The 19,354-nt window shown below is 45.8% G+C and overlaps 1 protein-coding gene and 1 long non-coding RNA gene across 3 annotated transcripts; one reads left to right on the forward strand and one right to left on the reverse strand.

Moving 5' to 3' along the window:
• Window positions 1-1,706: 1,706 nt before the first annotated feature.
• On the reverse strand, window positions 1,707-2,767 carry LOC113017702 (uncharacterized). The gene is made up of 2 exons (XR_003271551.1): window positions 2,656-2,767; window positions 1,707-2,185 (listed from the first exon to the last, which is right to left on the reverse strand). It is a non-coding gene; the product is annotated as an uncharacterized LOC113017702 (long non-coding RNA).
• Window positions 2,768-8,406: 5,639 nt separating this feature from the next.
• Window positions 8,407-16,758, forward strand: LOC113017701 (high mobility group protein B2-like). 2 transcript variants are annotated; one of them, XM_026160817.1, is made up of 5 exons: window positions 8,407-8,564; window positions 10,038-10,196; window positions 14,610-14,761; window positions 14,949-15,123; window positions 16,161-16,758. In XM_026160817.1, exons 2-5 carry the CDS (start codon window positions 10,047-10,049, stop codon window positions 16,284-16,286), a joined length of 603 nt encoding a protein of 200 aa, XP_026016602.1. In that variant the 5' UTR covers window positions 8,407-8,564; window positions 10,038-10,046; the 3' UTR covers window positions 16,287-16,758. The 2 variants fall into 2 exon arrangements, with proteins under 2 accessions (XP_026016602.1, XP_026016604.1); XM_026160819.1 differs by having other exon boundaries at window positions 8,429-8,564; window positions 9,983-10,196.
• The last annotated feature ends 2,596 nt before the right edge of the window (window positions 16,759-19,354 follow it).

The raw sequence follows: 19,354 nt of genomic DNA on the forward strand, positions 1-19,354 counted from the left end.
TTTGCTCTGGTGACAAACGTCTGCTGAAATGTCAGATTCTTCTTCAGCTCTTCTATTTCCTGTAGTTTCTGCATTTAGGTTTTTCAGCTTATCCTGACGTTTTGTCTCGTAGTGCCGTCTTAAGTTAAATTCCTTAATTACAGCCTCATTAGCTCCACTAATAAGACTCACGGTTTACCAGCATGTCTGTAAACATATATTCAGTCTCCCACTGGCGCTGAAAGGCTCTGCTTTCAGAGTCAACTTTTCTCTCCACCATTGTGAGCGGCTAGCTTTGAAGTTTGACTTGATTGATGCGGGAATGTTCCCAGTTAGCCTAGCGTTCAGCAAGGAGGCTGCAGCGCTGCATTATGGGATCTGTAGTCTGTGTGTTATTAGCGCCTCATATCGCTAGGCCATGCATAACAATAATAGTACATCTATATAAAATGATCTCGCGGGCCGGATATAAATGTCCACCGGGCCAGATGTGGCCCGCGAGCCTTGAGTTTGATACATGAGCCTTAATACAATCTAGCCCTCTCCTCAATGTGGCTGCATTCTCCTTTAGTAATACACCCACACGATTCACGACTAATTCTTTCAGTGGCAGCGATGTTAGTTTCAACTATGCTGCCTCAATTAAAGCATCACTTTATTGCTTTAACTGATATGAAATAAATTCTACATGTGTCACGTTGTGTGCCAGTATTTGCTGTATAGTAGAACTGAGACATTAGTCATTACAAAAATGTATTTCAAATATTAAAATTCTCAAACAGACAAACATTAAACATAAATAGTTATATTTTGTATATATTTACAGAGAGACAGGAATAAAAAGGACCCGTTTTAAGTGGAAGAGAAAGCGCTTTGGCTGGACCTGCCCCTTTGAACTAGGGTCAGAGCCACGTCACCAGCCTCCTGATTGGTTGTCGCGGCGCGACTTGAAGCTGGAGTTCAGATTTTTCCAACTCGAGCGATACACGCGATACGCGCGAATGCACCAAATGCAACACACGAACTGTAGCACATATTTTAACTCGCGCTTCAAACACATCAGTTGCGCTACTTGGTTGTTTTTGCGACGCAAATCTGCTTCTGAAGTTTCGCGGGGACCCCCAGTCGTGCTTCACCGCGCTCCTCCGTCTATGGTGTTCGGTGTGTACGCACAGTAATAATAACGCTGCAAGCAAATCAGTAGTGTTGATGCTCACAGTGGTAGTAATGCTAATAACACTAAACTGACCTCCAAACCCACCCTGTCAACACACTTTATGAATGGACAACTTTCTTTGAACCTCTTATTTAAATGAGCTGCACACTTTCCCACTGAAACAGCACAAGCCCACTGTGATGACAACAATATTTGAGCTAAACATGTTCTGGGTAAATCAAAGCATTATCACAGTCGTCTGTGGTCTGTCAGATCCTGCAGGATCAGCATCAGTGAGAGGTTCCCTGTGTGCAGCTGTTACAGTTTGTGTTGGAGACACGTCTGCAGATATCTAGAAACTGTTTTAAGTGTTTTTACCAGTCCCTCAATTACAGAGAACAGCTGTCTGTTCTCCTCTGCTGGCTCCTCTTCCTCACATACTGTCCTGGATCTGTGCTGGTGCTTCATCAGGGGTGGAGAGCCTCCGTCTCTTCTCAGCTTCTCAGTCTCTCCTTACTCCGGACACTTGCAGCAGGAAATCAACCATGACAGTTAACGACGACGACAGAAGTTTATCAAATATCTGTTTCTTTGCAGGGTGAAAACAGTTTTCTAGTAGACTTTAGTATTTTAATCAGAGAAAGGGGAAACAGGACATACGATCCTGCACAAGTGTTGGTCTTTATAACAAAGGTTACAGACTCAGGCTGTTTGATAGAAGCCTGACAGAAACAGCACAGACACAGGAGGAGGAGCTCTCCATTTACCCTCTGGTCAGATCATCTGCTGATCGGAGGGTTGGTGGTTCAATCCCTGGTTCCCCTTGTCTGCATGCCAAATATCCTTGGGCCAGTTGGTCGTATGGATGTGTGTGAATGTTAGTCAGAAAGCCCTCGAAGCATAGAGAGCAGTGCTGGGGTGACTGTGGCATGTTGTATGAAGAGCTTTGAGTTCTCTGGGAGAAACGCGCTCTATTAAAATCAGTTCATTACTTCAGACAGACGGCAGGTCCATCATGTCATTAACTGAGGTCTCCATCTGAAGACGCTCCTAAAATCACACACAGAGGGAATCATTCAAATCACCTTACTAAGAAGTTTAGGCCTCTAATTCATTATTTTCTCTGCTTTCTTGTTGTTTGTATGGAATTTAGCACATTTTGTTACACAGGTCTACGATGTTGATAACTGATAAGGATTAATGAGTGTGGTATTGATAAAAATAGATCAGCCTGCACAGAACAGGACTTTACTTGTGCCTTATGTTCACACACTTCAAATTTAGACTGTAAGGCTCACCGAACCCTGTGACATAATCCAGGATGGGTGTCGCTTATAGCTGAAACCAGCTGGAAGCATCTCATCTGCATCTCCAGCGAGCCCAGAAGTGGGGCAGATAAGCACAAACTGGGACCACTTCTTTACATTACACAGTATTTATACATGAATACGTTTAAGCTGAGCAGTAAAAAGGAGCATTTTGCTGTCTTCTCAACATATAACAACAAAAAGCCCACTCACTGTTTTGTTTGTCTCCTTATTTATGAAGAAAGAGTCCTTTTGTGATCTGCGACAGATTTTATTAACCATGCTTGGTTAGCCAGAAGAAAACACCACCCCTGACCTCTTAGCGTTCATGCCCATCTTCTTTACAGATAGTGCCACCTTGTGGTATGGCATGAAACCAAGTTAACTTACAGCAACAGCTGCTTATCATTACACTCACCATGACGAGGTGCAGGCTATGAGTGGGAGCACAGGACAACATGCAGCTATACATAAGCTTAATATACAGGAAAAAACTAACATTTTACATAAACTGTCAGGGTCCTGGGTCGTGCCACCCAGTGTTCTCGTTTCCTTTCTCCTTATCTAGTTACGTTCTGTCATAGTTGATGGTTTATTAGGTTCCCCTTGTGCCTCACCCCTGTCTTTAAGCCTCCCTTGTTGGTCAGTGTGTCTAATTTGTCATGTCTCTTGTCTATGTGGTTCATGTTGTCAAGTTCATGTCATGTTTCCTGTTTATTTTGAAGTCCTGTTCCCATGTCCTATGTGCTTAGTTTACACTTCCCCTGCGGTCATAGCTGGAGTGGCCATCGGACATATGTCCGATAGAGATTTTTAGTTTTTATGGCTCGATGTGGTTTTTTTCTTCTTTTTTTTTGTAACGCTATAAACACTGAAAGGTGGTGGATTGGCCAGATGGTGACAATTGTTTTGTGGTGGCTATGGTGGAGCTTCTACAGATTCAGTAACATTAGCAAGTGGTGGAGGCCAGCAGGTGGATGAGGGAAGGTGAGGCAGGAGGAGCAGAGACCCGAAGCGGCCGCCGTCCGAGTGTGAACTGAACTTCAGGTAAGAAGTTATGACCTGCAGTCTCTCTGGGTCAGATATAAACCAAGTTTAGGTGGAGTTTATTTTAGTTGTGCTGACTTTTTACTGTCAGTTGCAATAACTCGTACTGCGTGCTAGCTAGCATGACAGAGTTTCTATACAGCTGGGTGGTGCTGTGATGTTACTGATAGTGAACTTTATTTTGTTCATAAGTGTTACATCCCCCAGGAGGATGTCTCTTCTCCCTACTAACCCTTTGTTTTGTCCAGGCTCCACCTCCTCTGTCCTGATTGGATGCTGCGCAGAGTCCGGCTAATTGGCACTATTTAAGGCCTGTGGAGCTGTGCTTCTGTGCCCTCTGGCCATTTTGGTTGCCATACTTGTGCAGGCTTGCATGCCTTTGTATCTTGTGTGAGCATTGTTGTTTCATGTTCGGACTGCTTGTAGGGGAGAGCTGCCTTTTGTTTTGACACCCTGTTTTCTCCTGTTTATGTGTTGTTAGGTAGGTTATGGTTATAGGTTGTACATTTTGTTTCTTTGGAGTTAGGTGAGTTTCTTTTATTTCTACATCAGGGATGTTTTGTTTGTTATGTTGGCCTTGGCTCTCCCTGACGTTATACCTCAGTCTGATCCCATCACCAGTATTAAATAAACCTTCTAAAATTACCATCTTGGCTCCTCCTTCTCTATCCACCTTTATGTTCGTCCCTTCAACCCCCTAGACTAGCCAGGGGACGTAACAATAAGGTTAGATAGTAGAGTTACCAACCGTTCAGTAAAAAGCTGAATCGTCTCGTATTCAGAGAAAATATTACGCGCTTCGTATTGAGCTAAAAAAAAGTTTGTCTCGGACTTCAGCTACAATGAAAAAGACACAAAGCTGGAGTTATTCTGTCTTTGCTTCACAGCTGCCTCTTCTTCTCTCATTCTCCCCCCTCCCTCTCCTGTTTCTACTTCAATCATGAAACTGATCAATGATGTAAAATGTATAGAAATCCATTATTGTACATAATTTCTTCAGAAGTAAGTACTGTGTATGATGCCAGTATTTTCCCACATTTTCTAGATACTGCATCAGTACTGTGTGTGAAGTTTTGTTCTTTCTCACCTGTCTTTCTGTCTCCTTTCACTTTGTAAAGGTTGCCATGTTAGAAAAAAATATTTTTTCCTGCCGTGCTGTTTATTGATGTGGTAAATAAATAGTTTATGAAAAATCACTAAATCTGTCATTTATTATTTTCTAATATTCAGTAATGATCATGTCTCACCTCATGTCTTCTCTGTCTTAATGTCAGGTTTCCACCATGTGTTGTAGATGTTCAGGAGGTTAACTCGACCAACAGTCTACTTTTGAGTACTGTTTAGAATACCAGGACAGGGAGGATGGTTTAAGTTTATTAGATTAGATTAGATTGATACATGTATATCAACAAGACTGTGCATCACTGTCACAACGATGTTTGTTTTCATTCAAAGGCTTTATGGCTTTAATACCTGGTGGGCCGGTCTCCAGTCAAAATGCCGGGCCAATGTTTTGTCCCAGTCCAGCCCTGCCTGTGGTGTCATTGTGTTCATTCTAGTCAGCTGTGTTTCCCATGCGTCTCCACTTCCCCTGACCACCTCGTGTGTATTTAAGTCCTCCGTCTTCCTTTGTTCATCGTGGCGTTGTCTGTGCTACCTGCCCCACATCACAGTTGTTATCTTGTTAAAGTCATGGTCATAGTTTTCCCAGTGTATGTGTGGGTTTTTCCCTTATTTTGCCTTGTTTTACCTTGTGAGTTTCAGCCCCAAAATAAAGGTTCGCTCTTTGTTCAAGTTGAGTTCTGGCTTCTCGTCTGTGTCTGCACCGGGGTCCTCTGGTGACGGTGAGATGAAGCTGATGAACAGAAACTTCCCATCCAACTGTTCAACTCATGGTTCGAAGCATTGTGATGATTCATTTGCTCTACTGCGCCATCAAGTGGACGATTCTAGTGAAACAGGCTCTGTGATTATAATGATGTGATGTGTCAACCTCTAAACTGAATAAATTGTTTTCATGGTTATTTATCCAGAATATTGTCTCAGTATGTCTGATACAAACGATACAGTGGAAACTATCAGGACAGCGTTTTGGTATGATTGTGTAACTGTGTAATCGTGCTTATGTACATCTGGATAATGACACAAACTAGTGTGTGGCGCTTCACTCTTTAAACTAAAAGAAATCAGATTATAGGATCTGTGGTGTTGGTTATTTAGATTATGGTACTTATCATTCGTGATATTTATTACTGTGTGCATACTTCATTAGGAGAGATGAGATCAAAATGTTGGCAGACAGGGGAAAATCTTCTCTTCCATCAAAGAAGAAATGCTCAACTATGTAACACGTGCGTAATCCAGTTCCACAGCACAATGTGATGGGGGAATCATTTTATTTCGACTCTGGCACGAACTGGCGAGCAAGTTCCTGAATCAGTCACGTGGTACGGACTGCTCGGGAGGCCTCGAACGTCACTGCATATGAAATCAAAGCAAGCCTTGAGACGCGCTTCACAAAACCTCCCCTGAGATTACCCGACACACGCTTCAAAGCTTCGACACACAGGACACATCACTAGGTTCCTCTACACCAGCGGTCTCCAAGCATTTATGGTGCCTAAAACACATTTATGATACACACATACTACACACTTATAACATCTAACAAAAACAGGCTTAATAATGACAATAATTGAACTAAAATTGCAATCAGAAACATCAGGGTGGCTAAATATGAATTATGTGTGTTTTAAAGTGTTGGAAAGAAATGACACCCACCTCTCCCACAGGGGAATTGTAGAAAAGGGGAAAGGCAAAAGGGGTACACTGTATTTATAGTACTGCACCAAAGAAAAAGAAGAAAAGAATGAGGGGCTCTAATTGATAATGAACACAACTACAGGTCCTAAAAGTCAGGTATAAAAGGAGCAGTTTGGGAGTTTAGAACACATTTTGTGAAATTATAACAATGTGATTTATGACTGTTACAGTAGCAGTGACAATAATATTGTATGCTGTAATCCTACTGGGTTATTAATGATACAAAAATCTGTCATATATCCTGTGAATAAAAGTATATGTTTTTGTCTATGTATTTCGCATTTCGTATGCTGTTTTGCCTACAAAACACAGCAAACATTACACACTGCCACAATAAACAAAGGAGCATAGCACGATTTCTGTTCAGCGCCATATAAGATGTATTAACTACTACAAAACACTGACCTTTGTGGAAATGCTTGGAGCAGACTAACATGTGAGCTGGAGTGTTTTCGAACGGTGTATTAGGTCTTCGGATAGTGGCAATCCCGGCCATCCGTCGCCTCTTCTTGACTTGGGAGACATGGCTTGGGCAATTTCTCTTCCACGCCGGAATCCGATAAAAACCAATCGCTTTACCCGTCGGCTTCACGTGGCTGTCGCTCGCCCGGCTTGTGCAGTTAATAATACAACAGCTTCTTGCCATTTTTTATTTCTTTTTATCGCTGTGTAACTGATTTCAATTGAAAGCCTGCGTGCGCTAGTACCACTTGCCACGAGTTCCCAGAATCCTTTGTGGTTTTACCCCTGAATGACGTCACATTTTCAGTCTCTATCCGGTTGTTCAGTGATGACGTGACAAATCCTACTTCCGGGCCTAAAGTAGTCTGCGTTTAATATGGCGTTTGTGTTGTTAACATGTTTAATGTTTTGTATTTTCTTCTATTTGATCTCAAAAAGCTCCTAAAACAGTCAGTGATCACTGTTGACCTCCCTCGGCTTTTATTACCACTAATCATTTATTTAAGCTCAGTTTTTAAAACCTTAGGATGTAACTACAGCCCAGCCCATGCAGCAGTATATGAATGACTAACCTCGTATTGTGGATGGATTATCTCAGTTGTTCTCCTGGCTGAAGTTTGGTCCTTTTACAGCATCCTGCCATGCGATTACATTTGTTCCTGACCACCGAGAACACTCACGTTAACTTTTATCGAGTGGGAAAAAAGTTAGCTTGTTTATATTATGCTAACATAGCTGTGTCGCTAGCAGTCACGTAGCACATCATTATATACCAGCTAGCCAAACTTCAGTAACCCTACAAACGTCACTGCTGTTTAGTTTTCTGTCTTCATTTATGCTGGAAGTGATAGCAGAGCTGTACGTTTGAATTTGTTTCCAAAACCCCGCAGTCAGGACATGCTATATTGTATTTAGATAGAAGCTAGCGAGCTAACTCCCTGCTAACTTCTAACTCCGTTAAATGTCATAAATTCCGTTTTCATGGATGCCTGGATGTTAAACTCAGTTGTTACACCTGGTAGAGCAGAACGCTGATTATTTTATTAAAGATGAAAGACTTTAGACAGTTTTTCAACTCTCAGTAATGCCACAGTGATCGTTTGATATATGGACCTGCAGCGGAGTTTAGACCCAGACACGGCTAGTGATGTCAGACTGAACAACCGGATTGAGAGGCGGTTTATAATTTCGAGTCAGAGGTCAGTTGGACTCTTTTCATGTTTATTATTCAGTTCAACTGACAAACATCTGTAAAATATGACACAAAGGGACAAATGCCTAAAAATACCTGCTAATGTATTTATAACTGTAAAAAAATCATTTAATAATACTGTAAAATTCAAGACCTTTTCACTCAATCGCTACGGTGTTATCTGCCACGTTTTCTCTGATTGGTCAGAACACCTGACATACACAAATTCCAACGAAACAGATGGAGGTTCTAGAACTTTGCCCCGCCCTGTTTATGTGTAGAATTCCCGCCCTGGTAGCGTCGCTCTGCGGGCGGAACCGTGTGACACAACTGGATTTGACTAACAGTGGCTATAACCAATCAGAGATCGGTATTAAGACGAGCTCCGCCCGTGTTTGCAAACAGTGTTCCGCCCCCTCAATAGGAATGACCAACGGGGGCGTTGCTAGTGGGTGGAGCCTGTCTCAGGCTCGACCCAGTTTGAAAGTGAACCAACGGCTCCAGTCGCAGCTTCAACCCCAAACAACAACAAGAACCCGAGACCCGGAGAACCAGACTCGGTCCAGTCCGTTTCACCTGCAGCCGGCCCTCCTGACGAGTGAGTACCCCGATCGGCCTTCCACCGCGGGGCTGCGGTAAAATAGCAGTGTATTTGAGCCGGAGATGAGCTGGATGTGCCGGGCATCTTGTTTCTGATGTGGGCATCCAGAGAGAAAAGATCCGGAATAATAGCTGGAAAACGGGAATAAAATGTCCGCTTTGACGGTGGCAGCCTGGCGGTGGTGGGATGTGGTGTCCTTCCTGGTCCTTTGTGTGCTCCCTCTCGGAGGACTGATCCAGACATGTTGTTGTAAACACGAAACGCCCATTTTGGAGTATGAATGCCAGGAAATAGCCTGACCCCGTCTATATAACGCTGACCTCTCCGATGCATAGACGGAGCCCTTCGTTAAAAATGCGCAGTAGACGTAGAGACTGTGTGTTTCCATTGCAGCACCGCCCGTATCAGCATTACCGGCGGTGCTTTGGGATAAATGTGTCCGTGAATCACCGGAGAGCCCCGCGGTGCTCTCTGCAGCCTCTCTACGGGTTTACCGGGACTGCGAGCGACTGTTAGCCGCTGCTAGCAGAGGGGGATGGGGCGGCTAGCTCCGCAGAGGGCGGGAAGCAAATGGTGGTCCATTGTTCTGAGAAGCTAGCGTGGCTAGGCTAACCGCAGCGGCCGCAGATCAGCGCGAGTCCCGGATACTCCCCTCCATCCGCCCCAGCGAGGCTCTCACACCTCCAGCCCGGGGCGTACAGCGGGTACCGGGCTCCGTGGGGAGCTTCCAGCGCGGACATAAGGAGGAGAGGCTGCCGAAGGGCCTCCCTCTGCCCGGCAAAGAAAATGGAGCCCGTCTGCTGCCTTTGTTATTCACAACGAGGCCCAACGGGGAGCTGTTACCGGAGATTTACCGTTAAATACGGGCTCATACCGGCGGAATATAACCGGTTTATGGGTTAAAGTCACAGCGTGAAGAACAGCAGACTCACGGGTTAAAAGGTCATTGCACACAAACGTGTTTAAAGCTGAAATAAAGGTTAAATCCAGTCGCTCATCGTTATTGTGTCAGTGATGTTTGATCCTCTGTCAGGAACAAAACACCCGTTAATAACCCCGATCAGCTCCTCTGATCAGGTATTATCAATAACATGGACCCACAGTGGCTGACCATCAGGTTTCTCTGTGATGAGTTTAGTATTTGATGGTCAATAATCAGTCATCAATGAATCAGCTGCTAATCACAGCGATCAATAATCACCACCAGCACACTGAATGTAAAATAGACCCATGTTTCATTACTGATTAGACTATCTATCACAGCAGGGGTCAGAGGTCAAGTGCCACCCTAGTGTCTTAGTATTTACTGACAGGTCAGAGTTGAATTGTGAGTAAATATAAAGTCCGTTATTGTTATTGTACGTGTACAACAACATTATGGACCAAGTCTATAAATGCATATCTGGTGTCTGCAGCACTGCCTCGGCTCTCCGTCCCCCTCACTCTTCTTCTTCTGTGGTGGTTCTTCAGGCCGCCACGATGATGCGTAAAGACATCAACAAGCCGAAGGGGAAGACGTCGGCGTACGCCTTCTTCGTGCAGACGTGTCGAGAGGAGCACCGCAAGAAGAACCCCGAGCAGTCGGTCAACTTCGCCGAGTTCTCCAAGAAGTGCTCCGAGAGGTGGAAGGTGAGGGGGGGCTGCAGGTACCTGGTCACATGACCACCTGACCCATCAGTGTGTGAGTAACAGCTCACCTACCCGTGTTCAGCTGTCCTATCAGGACACAGTAAGCTGCAGCTCCAGCTGTTTGACTGGTTATAGTGGGAGCAATAAAGAGTTGTCATGGTGTTCCTGTGCAGCAGCTCCAGTCACAGACTTACAGTGTAAACTCATTCAAACCTTTGGCAGGTTAACAGGCTGTGTGAGCAGAGTCGATGTTCTGTGTGCGCCTCGAGCCTCACAGCACAAACACTCTAAACTGCAGAGGAGCACAGGGTGAATAAAAAAACCACAGCTCAGTGTTGAGGACTGACGTTCACTCTGAGGCAGCAGAAACAGCTGCTTACAGGCAGCACAGACTCAGAGGATCCTCCTGCTTCACACTGAGCTGTGCAGGACTCACCTGCACAGGTGGATCAGCCTCTGACCTGTTTGTTACGTGTCACATACACGGCCGACACACAGAGGTGAATGGGTGGAGTCGTCACGAGAGCTGCAGGCCACAGCAGAGCTGCTCGTGATGTCACACGTGTCGCTGTGACATCACGAGCAGCTCCAGCATCACTGCTGTGCTCTTCATCACCCAGCATCAGTGTTGGTCAAGTTACTGGAAAAAAGTAACTAATTACTGATTACTTCCCCAAAAAAGTGATCCTGTTACTTTACTGATTACTTATTTTCAAAAGTAATTAGTTACTTAGTTACTTTTTAAAAACACGATTTACAACCTGAACAGGTGATAAAGCGATAGATCTTTCAGCCCAATTCTACTTTTTCTGCATAATCCATCATACAAAATGTAATCAAATGGAAAAGTCTCTTTTTAAAACTTGTTTTATTAGTTTTAATCTTTTAACTTTATGCATCAAGCAAACATTTAATTATCTGCAACATTCTCTGACTGGAAGAAATTAGTTTAACATTTAAACCTATTTTCTGCACATTCCAGCTCATAAAATAAAATATTTTTTGTGTTTACACTCAGTCTTTCAAATAGATGCAAGTAAAACACAGCAGAAAATAAATAAAGTCAAAGACTCAGCGGTCCTGTTGCTCTATTTTCAGCTGTAAAGCAGGAGTGGGGCAGTTGGAGGTTTACCCTGGTGCAGGTGTGCCGCGGTCAGTGGAAGGATATGGCAGCTCTGTGAGTTTCCCATTACGTCGTAGCTACTCGGTGCTTGTTGGAAGTTTAGGGGTTTTTTCGCTGTAAAAAGAAGTTTTCTTCCCACGCACAGCGGACACTAATGTTTTTGTCACTTTTTATGGAATCAAACTCAAAGTAAGGTCAGTACTTCCACGCTTTAAACGCTGCACGCTCATACTCTCTCTGCACTCGATATATGATCCATTGTTGATCTGCACACAGCTGTTGTCACGAACGTCGCACTCGCTTACGTCACTGTTGTGAGACATTCTCGCAAAAAATCACGGTTTTAGTAACGCAGCGTTCCTACGGGAAAGTAACGGTAATCTGATTACCGTTTTTGCAATAGTAATCCCTTACTGTACTCGTTACTTGAAAAAAGTAATCGGATTACCGCGTTACTGCCCATCTCTGCTCAGTACAAGAGCTCAGAGCTCTCCACACGGTCACAGCATCATGAGTACCCACTGTAACATGACAGGCAGGACAATTACAGGAAATGAAACAATGAAATGTGAATAAACTCTAATCCTTCAGAACACACACGGCGTGGTGAACGCACTGGTTCTTATGGAGCTCTCTTCTGCTCAGTCTGGGCACTCAGCACAGTCAGTCTGTCAGCAGAGCAGTGATGTGACCGGTTATGAATCAGCTGCTGTGTGTGTGTAAATGTGTTTAGTGGCAGCTGGTGGACTGTAACGTGCTGCTACTACCAGGAGGTGGCAGCAGTGCACACAGCAGCTGTTTGAGGAGCACGTAGAAGAACATGTTGATGTCTGAGAGCAGGGCTGTGTTCCAAAACTCCATCCTGTCTCCTCATCGAGGTCACAAGTGGATTTGGAGTTAGGAGAGGGCAGAGGATGAGTCAGAGGATGGACTACAAAATGCTGGTCCTACCCAGGGCGGGTTACGACAAAACCATTTTAACCATGGTTAAAATGGTTTTGTCGTAACCATCGAGCACGGGTTGTCATGGCCATATTAAGCTGTATGAATGTAATTCACTGTGAGTGGTTTTTCTCCCACACCCTTGAATGCATCATTAATCCCACCTCCACATGGAAAACCGCGCTGAGCGTGCGTGTTTACGTACTACCAGACAGGGAAAGACGACAGCGGCAGAGTCAGACTCACTGTTGGTTTCACAAAGAGGACGTCCAAGAAAATGCAGTAACCTGCAAAACTACAAAAGGTAACGTGACCACAGATTTATTCCACCAGCTGAAAGTCATCCTCTGTTTTAAACAACGTAACTGCTCCTTTAGCTGTGTGTTGTTTTTGCTGTTTGGTGGTTGCTATGAGCTTTAGCTGCTGTGGATGCCACACGTGCCGATATTTACATGAACTTCAATTCAAGGAGTCTTAAACTGCAGCTCGCCCATCAGGACATATCGTGATATTTACATCGTGTTTCATGATGGAGCCAAAGATATCACAACATTACACTCTCCTCAGTGTGTTCTAATCTGTTGTTTTATGCAGCCTGTGAAATCTAAGGTTTTAATGTTAAAGAGGGAGACTTGGAGTCAAATCCACTGATGCTTGCAGCTTGTTTCCATGTTAACAAGCTGGTGGATTTACAGCAGAGGCTCAGAGTCAGTTTGAGAGAGCGTCACTTTCAGGAGGAGAAGATTTCCACCTGTGATTAAAGCGTCTGGTGCACAGTTTACTGCACAAACCCCAGCAGTGAAATACTGCAGTCTGCTGTGTGCTGCTGCTGCTGGGACAACAGGTGTGTCAGGGTTAAAGCTCTGTCCTCACACCGAGTCACTTATTGCTCCTCTGTAATGATGGAAAGGAGTTCTCAGCAGTGACACAGAGCCACAGCTTGTTAGTGTCCATCCCCACTTATCCGGGGCCGGGTCGCCCAGACCTCCCTGTCCCCAGCCACCCCCTCCAGCTTGTCCGGGGGAACACTAAGAGTCCCCAGGTGGAGCCCTCAAGCACCCCACCATGGGTTGCTGAGAACGTACGTTGAGGCGAGCCGACTATATATAGCTGCTATCTCTGAACTTAACGCACTAATTAAGGTCCTTCCCCACCAGACAGGTGACCATGTCCTAATGCTGGTTTTGGTAACTGGGGATCGGTCTGCCAGGGTCTCCGCCCTTGGCTGCTGCATAGCCCGTAAAAGGTCCCCGGTAACCCTGTTCCCTAGTTCTTACACTCATAGGGGTTTTTGAATCACTCTTTGTCTGACCCTCACCCAGGACAAAATCTGCCACGGGAGACACTACCAGGGGACAAAAAAGCCCCGACAGCATAGCCCCTGGGATCCCTCTCAAACACCTCCACCACAATAAGGTAGCGATTCACAGAGGGGCTCGTTAGTGTGATGGATCAGTTAAAGTCATGAGTCACAGACACACAGTTACAGCCTCTCACCCAACAGATAACCATGAGCTCTCCTCTGACAAACCCTGACTCCACCTGAGCCTCCATCCTCAGGACCGTTTGCTCAGGGCCCAGAGGTTTGGGACAGAACAACATCTGGATGCATGTGTGAAACTTGTTGTGAGCATCAGTCAGCACGGTCAGTGTGAGCTGAGATCACATGTTCTTCTTCACTGGATGAAGGAGCTCAGAGGAGCTCAGGGCCTCACGGAGGGCTGAGGAGGTCTGCGAGCAGCTAACAGTACTGTGTGTGTGTGTGTGTGTGTGTGTGTGTGTGTGTGTGTGTGTGTGTGTGTGTGTGTGTGTGTGTGTGTGTGTGTGGAGGTGTAAACTGTCAGGGACAGGAAACAGTTCAACCCTTAATGTAAGAGACCGGCTCCACAGAACAATGATCACTTCCTGTGTGCTGGACTCGTACATCATGTGAGCACTTTAGTTAAACACATCTGGTCAGGTTTGAGGAACTCACGCTCTGCTGTTACTAAACTCTAAAGACTGTGTGCAGGTCACATGACTGGATTATTCCTGTGTTTCATTCCAGTGTAGACAAAGCTCTGAGACAGGGACTGATAACAGCTGTAACATCTGCAGCACAGATCCACTGCAGCTCAGGTCAAACCCTGAGACAGATGTGTGCAGCTGTGGTTGAAGCAGACAGGTGCAGCTGCTCTTACCTGCTGATGGAAGCATCTGGATTCCAGCTGTGTTCAACTGGTCCCAGCAGGAAAACTGGTCCTCTCCCTGAATCGATTCTGTATTATTCTGCATTGTTTTCTGTAAGTGTGACCCCGGGAGTTCAAAGGTCAGAGGTCACACACTGACTGTCTGCTCTCTGCCTCCAGGCTCTGTCTCCCAGTGATAAGAAGTGTTTCGAGGACATGGCCAAAGCCGATAAGGTGCGCTACAACCGTGAGATGAAAGACTACGTCCCCCCCAAAGGCTTCGGAAAGAGGGGCCGCAAGAGGAAAGACCCCAACGCCCCCAAAAGACCCCCGTAAGACCCCAAACACACTCTGAAGGTCCAGGTAGCACCTGACACACCTCATGTACTGATGTAAGACCCCAAACACACTGTGAGTGTGTGGTTTGAGAGTGCCAGTAGGGGGCAGCACAGGGCTGCTCATGTTTGAGTTCAAACACAGAGGCAGATCCTGGATCAGCTCTAGCCTGTCTGTCTGCAGGTCTGCGTTCTTCGTGTTCTGCAGTGAGTACCGTCCCAGTGTGAAGCAGCAGTATCCTGGGCTGTCTATAGGAGACTGTGCCAAGAAGCTGGGAGAGATGTGGAGCAAGCTGTCGCAGTCTGAGAAGCTGCCGTACGAGGAGAAGGCCCAGAAGCTACGAGAGAAATACGACCGGGTGAGGCTCAGTCACACAGACAGAGGGCATAAACCAGTCACAGTGTGTGATACAGGCAGGTATGAAGGGTGTGACGAGCTCAGAGTACATCTGGTCCTCAGAAACATCAGCCTCTGTTCTCCTCTGTACTGCACGGTTCCTCTAATCTGTGCATAAACACATTTTCTGCACACGATACTTTAACATGCTTGAATAGTTTTAAATTACATTAGCTGCTTTTGTCAGCTGTTTGGAGACTGGAGGGTCACATGTCCAATCTGAGGTAACTGACAGTAAAATAACATGTTCATATGTTCGAGCCCTGATGTCAGCTCTGCAGGTGAGGCTGAGGAGCAGGAAATATGTACCCATGTTAAAGGGCCACATATAGTTTGAGCTGTGGGTGATCTTCAACACATAACTGACACGTTCCAGCAGGTTTTAGATAAACTGAGTGTTCGTCTGATTTCCTCTTTATTTCAGGCTTCTAGCATTTTCTGTGTGGTACGAACATTCAAAGGAGCGTTGTGTATTTTAATATTTCACCACCAGGTGGCAGTGAAACCGATTCATAGACTGAGGTGCTCCAGGTCCAGCCTTCAGTCTGATGCTGCTGCTGAGCAGACGGGTCCTTTATTCATACAGTTAGACTTCAAACAGACAAATAAATAAATACATGGAGACATGTGTAAAACATTCAACTTTACTGAGCGCGTGCACTGAGCTCTCTGTCAGGCTTTTATTTTGTAATCCTTTACTGAGCGCGTGCACTGAGCTCTCTGTCAGGCTTTTATTTTGTAATCCTTTACTGAGCGCGTGCACTGAGCTCTCTGTCAGGCTTTTATTTTGTAATCCTTTACTGAGCGCGTGCACTGAGCTCTCTGTCAGGCTTTTATTTTGTAATCATTTACTGAGCGCGTGCACTGAGCTCTCTGTCAGGCTTTTATTTTGTAATCCTTTATTGAGCACGTGCACTGAGCTCTTTGTCAGGCTTTTATTTTGTAATCCTTTAGTGAGTGTGTTGCCACAGAGGATAACCTGCTTCCTGTGTGTTTCAGGACATGGTGGCGTACCGCGGCGGCGGCACGTATGCCAGGAACCCCAGCTCCTCAGCTCAGGGAGGAGAGGAGGAGGACGAGGATGAGGGCGAGGATGAAGAGGAGGAGGAGGACGATGACGAGTAGAGATGAAGAGCTGCAGCTGGGAGAGAGAGTGTTAGAGAGAGAGTGAAACAGGTGTGTGTGTTTCAGAGTACAGGTCAGGGGGCGGAGCCTCACAGCAGGTGTGTCTACGTTTCAGAGACTTCCTGTTCCTCTGTTAGGGTGCGTTTCTAAACACCGTCCCCCTCTGATAGAAACAAGGTTCCACCTGACAGGAAGCACACTAACACTTCCTGCTGCAGCTGATGGCAGGGACAGAAGAAGAAGAGGTCAGAGGTTAACAGCTGCTTGTGTATAGATCACATGACTCCATCAGGTGAGTCTGACAGCATCACCTGGGTACAGACGTTTATTTAAACAGCCTCAGCCTGGCTCACAGGTCACATGACCACAGGAGTCATGTGACTGAGTGTCGGTGCTGGTGACACAGAGGGAGGCGGAGTGCTCTGAAACACACACACCCGACCACAGAGAGTGTGTGTGTGTCACTGTGTGTGTGAGAACAGGGTGTGTGTGTCTTTACAGTAACGTGTGTGTGTGAGGTCATCAGATGTTAAACTGTCCCACAGCAGAGGACAGTACAGTAACCCCCCTCCTCTCACTGTTACCATGGTTACCCCTGCACCCTCCACCCCTCCTGTGTGTTACCATGGAAACCCCCGCCCCCTTCAGCATCATGTTGTTTTTATGTTGTGGACGTTTTTGTTCTTCGTTCACTGTCAGAGTAGAAACTTCAACTTTTATAATAAAACAACCACCTGAGGGAAAAGCCCACCCGGAGTCTGTGCTTACTCGCCGCCGCCCACCTCACACACACACACACACACACACACACACACACACACTCACACACACACTCACACACACCTGTGATCTGTGAACATGCTCTCTTCAGCAGGATAAACCCTCATCCTCACTGTTTGTGAGAGACTCACGCAGCGCCGCAGAGCCTGTCCTGCAGATGTTACGTCATGACTCCAGAGGTTAGACCCGTCACAGTGCTGCTACTAAATATTGTCCCTTTTTCATTAGCACCTGCTCAGATCGACTTGCCTCAACTCGACTCGGGGTGACAGATTTTGCGTTACAATCGAGTACCACCTAATGTACGTGGCCGTCGTCATAGCAATGCGGCCGAGCGTGACATAGTTAATACGGGACACAAACACCACAACAAAGGTGGACGTCGAGGTGATGATATAAAATCTTCAGAGCCAGCCCTGCTCTGATATCCTTAAGACATTCTGACACAGGCCTGAGGGTCATTCTGGTTAAATGGCAGGTAATAAAATGGCAATAAATACCAAAAGCAAGGGCCTGAGGATGGACCCTTGACGTACCCCACACGGGAGTGGGACAGATAAGTTTATCAACAGAGACAAACTTCTGTCAGACAGATGTGGCTTCAGCCACTGAGGCAGCTCCTCCAATGACAGAAGTCCTGATGCACTGTCAGAATCTGCTGTGGCATCTAAAAGGAGTCAGTGGTTAATAAAAACAAGTGCAAACTGTGCTGTGAGTACTTTAAACCTGACTGAAATACCTCAACAATACTGAGTCTAAAGAAGACAGGGTTCAGTGGTGTCAAAGGTCAACCTGCGGTTAACTCTTTACCTCAGCTGGTAAACACACTGATGATTTAAACTAGTGTTGGTCTCATCAACAGATCACATGACGTCTGTGTTTTAGCCTATACAGTTAAGGTTTCTGTCCTTATTTAGTTGAATAGTTACTGTTAAAGTTATGAGTCCCTCCTACAGGTAATACCTGCAGGAACTGCACCTTGTTTCTCACACCTACAGCTGACTGCCTTCAGTGTGGACGTCCTTTCTTGATACGCTGTTCATCACTGAGTCCGTGACTTTCCACGGGGTCCTTTTGTCCTGTGTTTGTGTTTCGTTCTGAGAGAAATGATCAGCTGTAACATCCTCGGTACACCTGACAGATGCGCTCACACCTCCATCACCAGCTGTTTGACCTGCAGCTGGAGCGAGCAGAGCCAACAAACTAACAGTGAGCCCATGTGAAGTGCACTCCACATGGAGCAGGTCATCTAAACAGAAGGTCGGTGGTTTGATTCCTGCCTGCATGTCAAACAGGGAATGTTAGAAAGCTCTTACGTGTCGTGTGTGAGGCATGTTGTAAACAGTGCTCTGATTGGTCGAGTAGGACAGTGCTGTACCAGTCCCTGCTGAGAGGCAGGTGTAGCACATATTAATGCCATATGACATCCATATGAAGCGTGTGCAGTAGCATCACTCTATGGGAGCATTTTACTTTGGAATAATCTGTTCAAAGGTCCCTGCAGCTCACTGACATGCATCACAACAAGCTGACCTCTGCATCCACCAGCGTGAGCAACAGGCCTGTCAGTATAATTCCTCTGTTATTGGTCGTGATGGTCTTTTAAAGCAGTGGTCCCCAACCCCCGGGCCTCGGACCGGTACCGGGCCGCGAGAGTTGATGCTCAGGTGTGAAATGTCTGGTTTTCAGGGTTTTTATCGGTTTTCAGCGTTATTTCATTATCGTTTTTATCATTAACTCGGTTTTCCTGGGTCTTTTCACGTGTGTTATGAATAAATCTTTTTTTTTCGGTACCGGTACTAGTTTTATTTTGTTGTATTTTTTTGTGTTGACACCTTAAAGGCCGGTCCGTGAAAATATTGTCGGGCATAAACCGGTCCGTGGTGCAAAAAAGGTTGGAGACCGCTGGTCTAGAGGATGAGACGTACAACAGTCAGTTAGACACTGATTGTTTGTAAGTGCGGTGCAGGTGTGATGTTGGCAGTCTCCCAGGATTGTTGTTCCCGCCTCTTTACTTTCTGTTTTTGTTCCTTTGTAAGGTAAAGACCCTACAAAGTAGGGCTGCTCAATTAATCGAATTTTAATCACGATTACGATCTGGGCTTTCAACGATCATTAAAATTGACTGAGACGATTATTAGCCCCTCCCTCGTGCTTTACTCTCGCGCTGCTCCGTGTGGCAAATCGAGCGCACCTCTGCATTTCGAACACACATCACAACAATTAAGAGGACCCGAGGGAAGCTCGGAAAGCTCAGCAGAAGTTATTTGGAGAGGAGAGTGACTGCT

This window comes from Astatotilapia calliptera, unplaced genomic scaffold (assembly GCF_900246225.1).
Source record: "Astatotilapia calliptera unplaced genomic scaffold, fAstCal1.2 U_scaffold_19, whole genome shotgun sequence".
Classification (NCBI taxonomy): domain Eukaryota; kingdom Metazoa; phylum Chordata; class Actinopteri; order Cichliformes; family Cichlidae; genus Astatotilapia; species Astatotilapia calliptera.

What these genes read in the sequence shown, in the direction of transcription:
- LOC113017701 (XM_026160817.1), top strand. Translation starts at nt 10,047, where the DNA reads ATGATGCGTAAAGACATCAACAAGCCGAAGGGGAAGACGTCGGCGTAC. An exon ending in AGTGCTCCGAGAGGTGGAAG is followed by an intron (nt 10,197 to 14,609) that starts GTGAGGGGGGGC and finishes CTCTGCCTCCAG; the next exon opens with GCTCTGTCTCCCAGTGATAA. An exon ending in AACGCCCCCAAAAGACCCCC is followed by an intron (nt 14,762 to 14,948) that starts GTAAGACCCCAA and finishes GTCTGTCTGCAG; the next exon opens with GTCTGCGTTCTTCGTGTTCT.